This window comes from Schistocerca serialis, chromosome 5 (genome assembly GCF_023864345.2).
Source record: "Schistocerca serialis cubense isolate TAMUIC-IGC-003099 chromosome 5, iqSchSeri2.2, whole genome shotgun sequence".
NCBI classification, from domain to species: Eukaryota; Metazoa; Arthropoda; class Insecta; order Orthoptera; family Acrididae; genus Schistocerca; species Schistocerca serialis.
The window spans coordinates 117,707,316-117,722,411 of NC_064642.1; the positions used below are offsets into that span (position 1 = coordinate 117,707,316).

Consider the following 15,096-nt stretch of genomic DNA (forward strand, 5'->3'; position numbering starts at 1 on the left):
CCCTGCACCACGTTTGGAGAGAGTTTGTAATGGGACAAAAAATCCATACCGAGAATTGGTTCATCAATGTTGGCAATGTAGAAAGTCCATGGAAAACACAAAGAAGGATATAGGTGCATCATAACTCTGCCAGAGCTTGAGGTTTGTAACATTGATGCATTAACAGCTCGCAGAAGTGACCTCGTTGGTGAAAAGAAGGGGGGAACCATCCATTATGATAGACACATCAGCACCAGTGTCGACTAGGAAAACGAGACGTGATGAAATGTCAGTCTCGTACAAATGACCACTTGGCTGGGTGGATGAGTGGATGGAGTGCAATGTATGGGGATGCCTGTGAGGTTCCCTGCAGGACTCGGCATCTTCTAGATCCTGCAGTCAGCTTGGGTGCTGGCAAGTAACCGGCACTTCTTAGCATTATCGCTGAAAACCTTGTGGGATCAGCAGTACAGATGAGCCGGATGTGGTGGTGGTGGTGACTGCAGCCTGGCATGTGTACCAGCACATATTGTGCATGGGCGATCTTAGAATGTTCAGATGGTGGAGAGAGCAAGCAGATACTGCCAGGTAGTGTAGAAAGGTGGATGTGGAGCGAGCTCTGCCTCTGCCAGCAGACGGCTGGTAAACAGGAGCAGTTGTGCCGACCAGCGGTAAGTGGTGAGCTGGTTGGTGTTTTAGTAGCAATGCATACAGCTGGTCTGCAATGCGGAGACAAGAACTGATTGACTTGAAGGAGTGCAGTAGCAGGTGAATCTGTAGGTCGCTAGGCAATTTGGTGGACCATACTGCCCACAGAGTGACGTCCAGCATTGTATGCTCACTCACGAGTAACCGAAGGTGGCACCAGAGTTGTGATGGAGTTTGGTCCCCCAGGTGTTCCTTGTACATGATCTTGATGATTAATTCTTGTGGTGAGCAGGCAAGTCAGTCCATGATCATTTTCTTTGTGAACTCATACTTTGGTGGAGGCGGTGGTGAGAAGATTAGATCACAAATTAAGTCTGAGTGATCATGGAGGTGCATGATGAGACACAGGAATTTAGAGTTGTTGTTGGACACATGATGCAACTCGAAAACAAACACAAACCATGATACAGTGTTGTCCTCATATAAAGGAGGCCCCAGCATATGACCTGGGGGAGGGCATGAAGGCAGCTTTGGTGTCCCTTGGAAAACCGGCTGGTCCGTGGTAGGAGAGGCTGTACAGCAGACTGCCACAGTAGGCATAGGTGTGTTACTGGCAAGCACATCCGTATCAACAGCGGGTTGCATTGTCCTTGACGTGTCATGAAAACAGGACATGGCTGGCACAGTCAGTACCGTGGGAATGAGTGGTTGCACAATACATGTGGGGGTCCCATAAACTGGAGTGGAGATTACAGGTACTGAATTGAACTGACCCACCCCGGACATTACGCAGAAAACCAGCACAGCAGACACAGGTGGTGCTGTGGGAAGGCGAGCAGCTGACTGACCGAAACCAGGGCTCCCTGTGAGTGAAAGGGGGGGGGGGGGGGTGTCGGTAACTCGTATGACCAAAGTTTAAGTTCTTCTTAAGTGAGCATGGAGAATTGTGCAAACTGAAATGTTCTTGATTAGTTTGCCAATGAGGCAAAATTGTAACAGGTCGTGGTTGATAGTGGGCAGGTGAACTTTGCAATAACGGCTGTGCTGCACACGGCATGACCGTAACTATTGTTGTGGTCCGTTGAGAGTCAAAGTATGTGTGTGAATGTAGATCACTTTGAGCATTATACGATGAATCAGTAGGTACACTGTTCTGAATATTATTCACATCACACTTCACATGTTGGCGAGCACAGTCTGGTGACACAAAACCCAAGTTATTGTTCGTGTTAGTAGCGTAGTACCCGACCATTGTAGAGTGACAAAGTTTGAAGTTAACGTGGCTGGAAATCTCGAATCACAGTGAATTAATGTAGAACCAGCCATTGGTGAAGGAATGAAGAATGAAGTCATCCGGTGATCATTGTTGTGCTTCCAAATCTTCAAACAAAGCATTTGGTGAGGTAGCCATGGCATCATGTGCATAACCTGTTGATTTACAACACCTGGCACGGAAGTCATGGAAGATGTAGAAACTTCGGGGTCACCGGCATGGGAACGGGATACAATTATCAGTTGAATGCAATAACTATCCCCATTAAATTCTACATAGAGATATATTTCACAGTAAGTCATGTATGTGTACACAGCTTGAGATACAGAACAGAATTAAAAGCTAACATGGAAGCTCGGCAGAGCAATAAGAGTCCAAAGATGGTGTTAATCATGGTCAATATGACCTATGAATGCCACACAGTAAAATTAGACTACTAACAATGAAGTACCATTTTTCTTTGATCTGTGGATAACTCCAAGTGCACTGACAGAAAAAAATCACAACACCAAGAAGAAGTCATGCAATGCAAAACAAAGGTTGATAGGTGTGGTTTTACATCTGAAAGATGATGTCTACTCAGATTTTGTGCTAGTTGTATAAGGTTGGCATTAGTACTGCCTCTATGAGGATGCAAATCAGGTTTGCTTTAATTAAATGCTGTAATGGTCATGAGGGTCAGTCATATTTTAGACTGAATGTAGTGCATTGATGTTAGTTGACAATGCTTCTAAAGTGACAAAGACACCATTATCAACAGCTCACTGAGTTTGATAGGACTATGAGATGACATAATAGGGCTATGAGAAACTGGATGTTCCTTTTGCAATATTGCAGAAAGACTTGGCAGGAATGTACCCACTGAACACGATTGCTGGCAGTGGTGGCCATGAGAATGCATGGCCGCAAAAAGACTGGGCCTGGACGACCCCATTGCACTGTCGAGAAGAAAGACCATGATGTTCAGCTTATGGGTCTGGCACATTTTGGTGCACCTGCAGTAGCAATTTGAGTGGGAGTTGGCACCACAGTGACACAGTGAACTGTTACAAATCTGTTACTTGAAGGACAACTATGCAACTATAGTTTGCATTCCACTGACTCCAAACCACCACTGTTTGTGCCTTCAGTGGTACCATGTGAGAGCTCATTGGAGAACAGGATGGAGGTCTTTTGTATTTTCTGATGAAAGCTGGATTTTCCTCAGTGCCAGTGATGGCTGTGTGTTGTTTGGGAGGAGGCCAGTTGAGGACCTGCAAACAATATGTCTGTGTGCTAGGCACATTGGACCTACACCTGGAGTTATGGTCTGTGGTGCAATTTTTTATGACAGCAGGAGGTCTCTAATGATTATCCCATGCACCCTGACTGAAAATTTCTATGTCAATCTAGTATTTTGATCTGTTGTGCTGCCATTCATTAACAGCTTTCTGGAGGGTGTTTCCAACAGGATGACACTCGCCTACATACTACTGTTGTAACCCAACAAGCTCTACAGAGTGTCAGCATGTTGCCTTGGCCTGCTTGATCACCAGATCTGTCTCCAATGGAGGATGTACGGGACATCATCAGATGACAACTCCAGCACCATCCACAACAGCATAAACCATCCCTGCATTGACTGACCAAGTGCAACAGGCATGGAGCTCCATCCCACAAACTAACATCTAGCACCTGTACAACACAATTCATGATTGTTTCTCTGCCTGCATTCAACATTCTGGTGGTTACACAAGTTATTAATGTACTAGCATTTCATTTTCCTATGGCTTATCTCGCCCTTAAATTAACTTGAGATCATGCAATGTTGATAACTTAAATAGATTACCTAGACAAATGTGTTCCTGAAATGTCATTACCCTACATTACTTATTTTTTGGTGTTGTGATTATTTTCTTCAGTGTATTTATGATGAGATTATATTTATAATAGTATAACTGTATCTCCAAAAACATTTGTCAAAAGATAAATAAGCATCCAATGTTCAGCATTAACAGTCTAAGAAAAAGATGGATTACTACTTAACATAAAGATGAGACGTGAAATTGCAGTCAGGCACAATTAAAAGACTCTTACACATTAGCTTTTGATCACAGCCTTCATCAGAAAAACAAAGAGAAACACACAGCATTGATTCACACAAGCAAGCACACTTCACACAAACATGACCACCAATTCCAGCAACTCAGACTAGAATGCAACTGTCACATGGACTGCAAACAGCAGTGTGGAAGGGGTGGGGAAGGGGAAGGTTGTCAGTGTGTGGGTGGAGGGAGAGAGGGACGCTTTCTGGCAGTGTGTGAAGGGACTAGCCTGCCAACAGGCAGAGTGTCAGAAGGCTGTGGGGCAGAGAGGTGGCGAAAATGGAGTGAAAAAAGAGAGGAATGGGGAAATATGAGTGAGTACATTGATTGGCAGAGGGCGACAAACCAAGAAGGTGGGAGATGAGTATAGAGAGGAGGCGATAGGACAGAGGAGCTGGAAACTGTTGGGTAGAGGGTGTGGGAACAGTATGTTACCTTAGGTTGAGGCCAGGATAATTTCAGGAGTGGAAAATGTGTTGTAAGGATAACTCCCATCTGCACAGTTCAGAAAAGTGATTCTGGAGGGAAGGACCCAGATGGCTTAGGTAGGCCTAGTGATTCAGCCACTGAAACCAAGTATTTTTATGCTCAGCTACTTGTTGTATCACAGGGTGGTCTACTCTGTTCTTAGCCAGAGTTTGGTGGAGGCCATTCATCCTGCTGGATAGAAGACTGGTAGTCATACCAGTACAAAAAGCTGTGCAATGGCTGCAGCAGAGCTGGTAAATGACGTGGCTGCTTTCACAGGTGACCCAGCCCCTGATAGGATAGTATAAACCTGTGACAGGCTGGGTTCAAAATGGTTCAAATGGCTCTGAGCACTATGGGATGAGGTCATCAGTCCCCTAGAACTTAGGACTACTTAAACCTAACTAATCTAAGGACATCATACATATCCTTGCCCGAGGCAGGATTCGAACCTGCGACCTTAGCAGTCGTGCAGTTCCAGACTGAAGCGCCTAGAACTGCTCGGCCACAGCAGCCAGTGACAGGATGGGAATAGGAAGTGCTGCGTAGGTGGACTGGGCAGGTCTTGCAGATGGTTTTTGGACATGGATATGATATTTGTGGCAAGGGGTTGGGATTGAGGGTGGCATAGGGATGAACTAGGATGTTGTGAAGGTTTTATGGGCAAAGGAACACCACTTTAGGAGGGTAGGAGGGATCTTGGGTAGGATGTCTCTCATTACAGGGCATTATGATAGGTAATCAAAGGTCTGATGAAGAATTTGATTCAGTTGTTCCAGTCTGGGGCGGTACTGGGTGATGAAGGGATGAAGGGGGCACTCCTTTATTGCTGTTTCTTGGGGTTGGTGGGAGGATTAGGGGTGAGAGGGGAAATGGCACAAGAGATCTGTTTGTGGACTAGGTCTGGTGGATAGCACCCATCTGTGAAGGCCTTGGTGAAACACTCAGCATACTGAGCAAGGGAGTTCTTGTCATTGCAGATGTGCTGTCCTTGAGTGGCTAAGATGTATATGAGGTGTTTTTGGTGTGAAAGTGATGACAGCTGTTGAAATGGAAGTACTGTTGGTGGTTGGTGGGTTTATTGTGGATAGAGGTGCAGATGGATCCATCAGAGAGGAGGAGGCCAACATCTAGGAAGGTGGCATACTGGGTTTAGGAGGACAAGATGAAATGGATGGGAGAGAAGGTATTGAGGTCATGAAGGAATGAAGATTGGATGTCTTGGCCCTGAGCCCAGATCATGCAGGTATCTTCAAGGACCCTGAATCAGACTAAGGGTTTGGCATTTTGGGAGGCTAGGAAGGTCTCCTCTAAATAGTCCATAAACAAGTTACAGGTTGGCATATGAGGGCACAATGATGTTGCCCACAGCTGCACCACAGATTTTTTTGTATACTGTCCCTCTGAAGAAGAAGTAGTTGTGAATTAGGATAAAGTTAATAAGGTGTATGAGGAATGAGGTTGTGGGTTTGGAGTCTTAAGGAAGCTGGAAAAAGTACTAGGTCTACAACATTGCTTCCACTATTTTTTCTCAAAGTTCAAGGCTTTATTGTGAAAGACTTACAGAAAATTCATGATTCAAAGTATTGGCCATCGTTGGTCACTGCTTTCTTGTAGCTTTAGGGCAGCATACAAATCTTTCAGTGTATAAACTGGGCATCTTTTGAGGGGAGCGATGAATCGATCCAATTTTGCACTTGTTCATATGAGCGCAAGTGCTAGTCAGCTAGGTCGTGTGCCATTGATCGAAAAAGGTGGCAGTCAGAGGGAGGAATATCTGGAGAATACAGTGGGTGGGGTAGAACTTCCCATTTCAGCATTTCCAAGTATGGTTTGACGGGATTTTTCACATGGGGTCATGCACTGTCATGCTGCAAAATCATTTTTTCATGTCTATCATTGTAGTGTGGCCATTTGTCTTTCAGTGCTCAGCTCAAACACATCAATTGCTATGATAAAGATCTTCTGTGATTGTTCCCATCAGTTGCAGTAGCATCAAAAGCTTTCTCTCTTTCACAACCATGCCAGTGTTCAACATCAAAATCACCATTCTTGAAGCATGGAAACCATTTTCTGCAAAGTTCTGTCACTAACAGGCATCTCATCATAGGTCTTACCCAGCTTTTTATGAGCCTCAGCTGCAGATTTCTTCATACAAAGCAGAAAATTAAAACCGCCTGCAGATGATGAGAATTGGGCTCATAAGTTGACATATTCATTCGAGAATAGCTTTATGATGCAATCAATAATCAACTGATATTTTGATGGCATTATATTCTCAAATGCCTAAGCTTACTGTATGACGCTTATGACAAATGACTGGCACCACTACTTTCCACTACTGCAGTCTATTGCAAAACAGTGGAAGCAAAATTGTGAACCTAATAGTATTCAATAGCAGTAAGATCATGGTCATGAGGAATGCTGGTGTGAAGGGAGGTGGCATCAACAGTGATGAGTAGGGATACAGGAGGTAAAGGGATGGATATGGTGGAGAGTTGGCAGAGGAAGTGGTTGGTGCCTTTGGTGTGGCAGGCTGTATTATGGGCAATTGGTTGTTGATGTTAGTCAATGGGGACAGAAATTTTTTTGGTGGTAGCACTATAACCAGTCACAATGGGGCATCCAGGATTGTTGGGTTTGTGGATTTTGGGGAGCATTGGGAATGTGAGGGAATGGGGTGTCACAAGGGTGAGGAGGGAAATGGATTCACATTAGTGGTTCTGAGAAGGGCCTAAGGTTTTAAGCATGGATTGGAGGTTGTGCTAGATTTCTGGAATGAGATCATTTGGGCACAGTTTATAAGTGCAGGAGTCAGATAATTGGTAGAGGCCTTCTGCCAGGTGGCAAAATGTGTGACTGGGCCTTAGCTAGGAAAAGGTATACTTTTCAGGAGCAGGTGTCCATTGTGGCAAGAATGGCATAAAGGGAACAGGAATGACGCTGAATGAGCAAAATAAAGTGTTGATGGTTGAAAGGGATGCTAGATAAGAGAAAATATGCATAGATACATAAAAATGTGAATAAATATGCAGAAATGCATGAAACTGCATGAAACAATGAAAAATAAGCACAAGTACATTAAAAGTGTACAAAGCTGTTAGAGAAAAGGAGTGGGTGAGGTATGGGAATATGTGTGTGTTGCAATAAGTGAAGAGAGGGGATGGGTTAGGTCAAGGATCACAAATTCTTGTTGCATGGGCAGATGTGGAAAATAAAACACTAAAGTACATCAGGGTGAGGGATGAAGTAAGATTAACAGGAAGAAATGTAATTATCAGAGGGACGAATTTAGGACATCAGATGCTGCATCAACAATCCACACAGTCACAAAGGTGTTTGCTGTGCGTGGACGATTGTTGATACAGTGTAGCTCATTAGTTGATGTTGTATGGAAGGTGGTGAATAAACATAGGAAAGAAGAGAAAGAATGGACACTGACAAGAGTAATGCTATAGAGAATAGTAACAAAGGAAAATGTTACAGGGTTGAGGGATGGAAGAAAAGCTGTTTGGCAAAATCAAACAATGGAAACTCCAGTTTATAGTGTCAGCAGTGTAAGGAAAAGATAGTTTGCAACTTACTGTAAATATGACACATTAAGCTGCAGACAGACACAATTAAAAGACACATACACATTCACTTTCAGCTACAGCCTTCATCAGAATGAAAGAGAAACACACAGCATTCATTCATGCAAGCAAGCACACCTTACACATGTATGACCTGCCAGCTCCAGCAGCTCAGACCAGAATGCTGTTGTCACATGGAATGGAAGCAGCAGTCTGGAAGGGATGGGGAAGGGGTAGGGGAAGGGGTAGCAGTATACAAGGGGGGAGGGGGGGAGGGGAGGGGGAGATGGGAGCACTGCCTGGCAGAGTGTGCAGGAACTAGAATGGCAACAGGTGCATAATTTGGAGGCTGTGGGGCAGGGAGGTGGGGAAAACGGAGAGAAAAAGAGAGGTGTGAGGATGATAGGTGAGTGCATTGCAGAGGGTAGCACACAAAGAGTGTGGAAGATGAGAATAGGGAGAAGATGATGGGTCAGAGGGTGTGAAGGGTATGAGTAGAGTACATTGCCTTAGGTTGAGGCTGGAATAATTTCGGAAGCAGAGAATGTATTCAACATTAATTGTAAGAAACAGCTTTGCCAGCAAAGCTTTATTTCAGAAGTAATGACTTGCTAAAGCAAAAAAACTTCAAGTTATACCACAGTTCAGAGGCCATGTTAAACAGTAGATCCCCCTGTAAGTGGTTGGGTGAGAAAATTCAAAGTTCAGAGTCAATAACATACCACCTCCAATATGACAAAACCTAGTGGAAGCATTGTGGTATTCAAACCCACCTTTGGATTAATGACAGCTGTACTGGGTTCTCAGATTCTCAGGGCTGCATTTATGCTGTGTAATAGTCGCTGATCAAAACAATATTTATTTTTATATAGTTTATTTAGTTTACTTCTGGCAGCTTCATATGTAAAGTTTCTTCTATTTATTTATTCATTCGCAGTGTTCTAGAAATCTTAAAGAAGTACTTTGGAGTGAGTCACCCATATTTTAACAACCAGAATTCACTGTTACTATCTACAGAATTAATTTTTGGATTAAAAAACTTCCCCTACTCTGATATGTTCTATTCAAGTTGATTCTGAGCAAATGTAACATGGTAACATTGGCAGGAGAGTTGTTACTTTAAACTGATAACTGCTGCTTACTCCACATATGTATGTCTTGTAATGTTTATCTGTTTTCTGCAGGGCTTCAGTGTGTGCTACCTAGCTGTTTTTATTTTTTATTTTTTTTTTAGATTTTCCTTTTTTTTCTTTTTAATGAAAAATATAATGTATAGTGTAAAAAGCCATTTTTCTGTTTGTTTTTTCTTCCAGAGTTATTCTTGAATCAGCCTATTCACTTTATGACAGAGCATTTTTTGACAATTTTGGGACTGTAATGCTGTATGCTGTTGTGGTGAGCAAACATACTTTTAATTTCTGTACAATTTTGTCGAAGTATTATGTGGTAATGTATATTTCTTTCTGTTTCTAGGGAACTTTGTTCAACACCTTCACAATAGGTGAGACATGACCTGTAAATATTTATACTTGCATCACAGAAAAATAGAACACACTACGAAAATAGGAAAGCAGATCCTGTTGAACAAAGTATATAAATGCATAACATCTGTGAATTTGTAACACCGAAATAGCAACACTTCTAAGAAATTTATAAATCTGACTAAATTTTGATGCACCTTATGAACAAATTAAGTTTCTGGCACACAACTGCAACACCTGGTTAATCAGTAATATTGAATTAAGTCAATCTGTGTTAAGTGACATTTCTTATATAGGCACTCTCTCATTTTCCAGGCCCGATACTATTTGGCCTTTCAAAGGCTGGTGCAATGGGGGATATCTACATTCTTCAGGGAAATGCTCTGGAACTCCATGACCTAAGTTTGATTGAATGCCTGGTGTTTTCTGCTCTCATCTCAGGTGTAGATCCTGTAGCTGTTCTGGCAATATTCCAAGAAATTGGTGTTAACAAAGATCTGTATTTCCTTGTATTTGGTGAATCATTGTTTAATGGTAAGTGTTTAGTGTCTTATAAAATCTGTTACTTCTGTATTTTAATGAAGTGGTGGAAACAACATTTTTATGTTCCTTAGATACACTATAATGTTGTCAATTGTTAATTCAAATATTTTATCTTAATAAAGAGTTTAAGAAATTAGATTCTGTCCAGTGGATCTAGTATGTATTTATTGAAGATTATAAGTGAAAGGAAAGAAATATCAGAAACTTCACATTACTATTAAAACAACACTGATTACTACAGCCCAATAAAGATTTCAAGTATCTGCATATGGTCTTAATTTAAATGATAGAAAGTAATCAATATTTAAGACACTCTTAATCATCCTTCATGTACAGCAAATCCTCTTTTTTTCCTTTTGAAGAACAAACAAATGCCTTTCATTCATATACTTTGTTTTGCACATGGTTAATACATAGGCTCGTAAACAAGTTGGATGCAGGCTGACTGAATACATGTCAGTTTGTACACCAGAGGAAGGTGGTACCAGAGCTTTTCATGATGTCTTTGCCAAGGCTACAGTGTGATACATCAATAATTGTTGTTGTTTGTGTGCATCACATTTCCAACTTATTTGATCCTCATTTTGTAATTCTGGGGCATCATCTACAAGATAATTTTTGTATCAGTGTCAGAGCTTGTATGGGAGCTATGAGAGGTAATTTGCAACATTAACCATCTTCGCTGGCTAGGGCCTTTCCACCACGTGAATTATATGGCACCTGAGGGTAGCACAGTTCAAGCTGAAATTCATACTGTAGTGTTCATAGTAAACTTTACATGCCCAAAGATGGTGCTACCAAGTGTGAAAATTGTTTTAAGAATTGTTGGAAATGGACAGGACTTCGATCAAGAATCTCAGAATTCACAATGTAACATTGTTGTGTATGACCATCGACATACTTCATAGTTGAAAAGTTTACTGAATTAACAGAAGAAACTGAAGCAGTTTTCTGCTGAAATTGAAACAGTCTTAATGCATTTGCAATTTTTCTAAGATCAGTCACATGCTGAAATTGGAAAATAACAAAGTTGTAATGTGAACTAAGGACACAGAAAAAGGAGAAGTTCTGCGGTTGTTGTAATATCTCACTGTCAAATATTCTGTAATGTTTTCAAACTAACCATAAATTATAATTACATAACTTAGGCCTGTGAAGACATAAGGCAGTTAAAGCACATGTACTTGTAGTTACTAAACTAAATATCATGGACAGAGCAGACAAAAATACAGAAGAGCTACTGATGAATCATTAGCTATAGCAGCTGTGCTGCAGAAATGCATAAATGGGAGAACTACAGCTACAGCTAGCACAAAGCGAGTGTTAACCGACATCATCTGGCAGAAAGATTTACCGGTACGCTAAATCTTGGCAAGGTATGGCATGTGCACTGGAGTGAAACAAACAAAGCAGTGTGAGCTGAGGAAAGGTACCACGTGGGCTCATGTTCTTGAGTCTGATTATTCTAGCCATGGATGACATGGGTTGAGCTTGACACAAGCTTGAGCTTGACACAAGCTTCCCACCTATGCATATGGAAGTTCATTTGATGCTGTCCATTAAATTTAATTTCATTTCATCTTTCTTGTGTCTGCAAAAGGCATGGCACCCTGTGGGTTGAACAGGAAGCTGTTTGTTTCAGAGATGAACCCATTGTTTCTCACGAACATATGATCGGGTGACATGCCCGTATCACTGTGGAGTGTATATACTGAAATGTTTCAGTCAAATTATTTGTGCAAAACTCATTGACTGTGATCACCAGTGCATAGAACAGAACTTAGTGTCAGTTGTTTAAATACTGATTTTCTACAAATAAATGTATTATTTGTCAAACATACTCTTTATCATTTCCTGCCATCATAGTCTCTTCCCTGAACATAGTGCATGATTGCAGCACTAATGCCAGCTCATTGCATGACTGACTTGTAACTGATGATCCCCACATGCTCCTGCTTCACTGGTGATCTCAACATGGTCTGAGGCTAACATGCGGTAACGAACTTTCATCGGTGACAGTGATGTGGAACCACAAGTGGACTGACACTTACATCCTCACATATAAATAGTGACTGAGTAGTGGACAATCCATTAAGTTTTTTTGTGTGAACAATTTTTTTATTTATTGTGTGTACTTCACTCATGAACTCTGCATTGTTCATGAACTTTCTAGTGTTATCTTCCATGTGTTATATTATTTTTGGTGAGAACTTTGTTCTAAAGCAAGATTCAAAAGACAGTATAAGAGCTGCTACCATGCAATCAGAGTGTGCAGAGCAAGTTGCAGGCACACCCCAAATCCACAGAGCTAGTTCAAAAAAACTTACACACGCAAAGTGCCAACACACCCACAATTCCTGCTGTTGCTAGAGCAGTGACATGTAGAGGACAGGTGTCATTTAAGTTGCTGCCCATTTGGTCCTGTGACCATTTGTGTGGGTCAACCAAGTAGTAATATCACCTGCAACCTCACCAAATTTGGACACATTGTGAGCCAGCTCAACCAAAACTATGCTGCCAGAGTTCAGGACATAATCACTGCCACGTCGATGTACCTCTCATGCAAGCAACTGAAGGAGGAGTTAATCTGGTGCATTTCATTGTCACAGGAACAAGAGGGCCATCAACTACTGCAACAAGATTAATGCAGCAACAGGAGGTCATCTCAGTTTGTGTGCCGTTTTTGGAGACTCATGCAGTATGGTATGGTTCCAGACTTGCCATTGCATTTTATCTGGGTGTGCAGCATCCCAGCTCAAGTGCAAACCATCATTACTGTGTAGACAGAAATGCAGCTGGATGCCATAGTGGACTTGGCTGATATGGTGCATGATGCATTGGAAATGGTGCCCAATATTGCAACTGCAAAGGCCTATGACACCTTAGTCCCACAAGAAAGTTGTACTCTATGGTGACACATGTTGCCTGCAGCCCCACTGCAGATACTGACCAGCACTGTCTAGTTCATAACTTGGCCACCCCACTGGCAGCATTAAGTACAGTGATCAACTGCTTGATGCAACCCCTGGGTAGAGGGTAGCAGGTATCATAGCAGCAGTGGGCCTAGGTACAGCAAACTAGCTCATGCAATCAGCAGTATAGCACCAACCATTCTTATGGTACTCAGCCAATGCCAAAACAGCCACTGATCAGCTTTTGCTGGTGCTGTGCCAGTTTCTGTAATGATGCGGCTAAGTGCCTGCTGCCCAGTGCATACCAAAATACCAGCTGTGCCAGAACTAGATGCACCCAATTCCAGTGAGATGTATATGTGTCTCTTTGTAGTGCAATGACAGGCACCATAAAATACCTAGTTGACACAGGTTCTGACCTGCCTACATTCCTGTGCACTATGCTGAGGGAGTGCAGGACGGCCAAGGCACTGTTTCTTACAGGTGCATACAATTTCACCATTATTTCACCATAAAAACATGTGCCACAACATTTGCGTGGATATTTAATGCAGTTATGTAAACAAGCCAATCCTGGGTGCAGATTTCCTCAGCTGCTACAAGCAGTTTACTGATATCACAAACACCCATCTGATGAACTCAACAATAAGTTTGAAGATAGCATGACAGCAGCAGTAAGCCACTTTCTGTAGCATAAGATGCATGATGTGCCCTGGATCATGCACAGACATTCTGGAGAAATTTCTGGAGCTCATCCACCTAGCACACTGAGGGATGTCAGAAATTCAACAGTCCACACACTGTAACTATGTCTGGTCCACCCACCTTGTGCCATCCATGTCAACTCATGCCCAATAAACTCACTGTAGCAAAGGCTGATTTGTGGCTACCCTGTAACAGAGCATCTTTGAATATCAAACAGTCCATCGTGCTCTGTCCTGAACTTAGTTCCTAAGAAAGATAATTTGTGATTCCCACATGGGGACTATTGTGCCTTAAATGCATAAAAGGTGCCAGATTGATATCCAGTACTGCACCTGCAGGATTTTAGACATGCCTTGGCAGGCTCAATTATTTTTAGCAAAATTGACTGTGAAGGCTTTCACATAGACTACTGTGGCACCTGGAGGCAGTCATAAAACAGCAGTTATACACCATTTGGACTTTTGGAGAGCATATTCATGATGTTTAGCTTCCATAATACTGCCCAGACCTGGCAGCAGTTACTGGGTGGTGTCTTGCAGTGCTTCTCATCATGCTTCATATACTTTGATGACATCCTTGTGCTTTTGAAGTCACCGAAGTTCCAGTGTCTCCTCCTAACAACCATCATCCAGCACCTGAGTTAAGCAACAATCAACATTAACCCTTTAAATTGCTTATTTGGAGTGACTGAAATGGATTTTCTCAAGCATTTATTCTCCCCTAGTGGATTCATGCTGCTACCAGAGGAGTGGCAGGCAATAGTGAATTTGTGTCCACAGATGCACAAAAAATTATGCCACCACCTCTGCATGATAAACTTTTATTGTGCCATCTGCATGATGACACTGTTACACAAGAAGCATTGACTTCAGCGCTACATGGTCCCAGCTCCAATGGAACAACACCTGTGTCCACACTGGAGAAAAGCATTGTGGGATCCACATGGAACCTTGCAGAAACTACATGGCTTGCTCACTCAGTGCGTGGCACTGAATTAGCCATGTTTGTGAATGCCAGTCAGACTGGCATAGGCACAGTGCTTCAACAATGAGCCAGCAACAGCTGGTAGTCACTTTGGTTCTCCTCATATAAGCTAGAGTCTCAATGAACTTGGAATGTTTATGACTGTGAATTGCTTGCAGTATTTGAAGCAGTGAAATACTTCTGTTTGTCTCTGCAATCCTGTCCCTTCATCATTTTTAACAATACACTTCTTAACAACCATACCAAGAGTTTACCACACTAGTTTTGGCATTTGGAGTATGTGTCCCAGTTCTCCACAGACACGGAACATAATTCTCTAATAAACAATACTGTCACCAACTGCTTGTCCCATCCTTGAGCCATTGTCTCTCCTTCTATGAACTTTGAGATCATTGCCCAAGGTTAGCAGAGCAATAAGCAACTTGTAGTCTTGACCACAACACCTTC

The 15,096-nt window shown here is 42.3% G+C and overlaps 1 protein-coding gene across 6 annotated transcripts in view; it reads left to right on the forward strand.

The window, feature by feature from the left end:
- LOC126481181 (Na(+)/H(+) exchanger beta-like) overlaps positions 1-15,096 on the forward strand; it is a 1,115,178-nt gene that overhangs the window by 987,778 nt on the left and 112,304 nt on the right. For all 6 annotated transcript variants that reach the window (XM_050104755.1, XM_050104758.1, XM_050104760.1 and 3 more), the window contains 3 exons: positions 9,338-9,419; positions 9,498-9,525; positions 9,821-10,039. In XM_050104755.1, the coding sequence (XP_049960712.1) occupies positions 9,338-9,419; positions 9,498-9,525; positions 9,821-10,039 (329 nt within the window). The remainder of the gene's footprint in view (positions 1-9,337; positions 9,420-9,497; positions 9,526-9,820; positions 10,040-15,096) is intronic.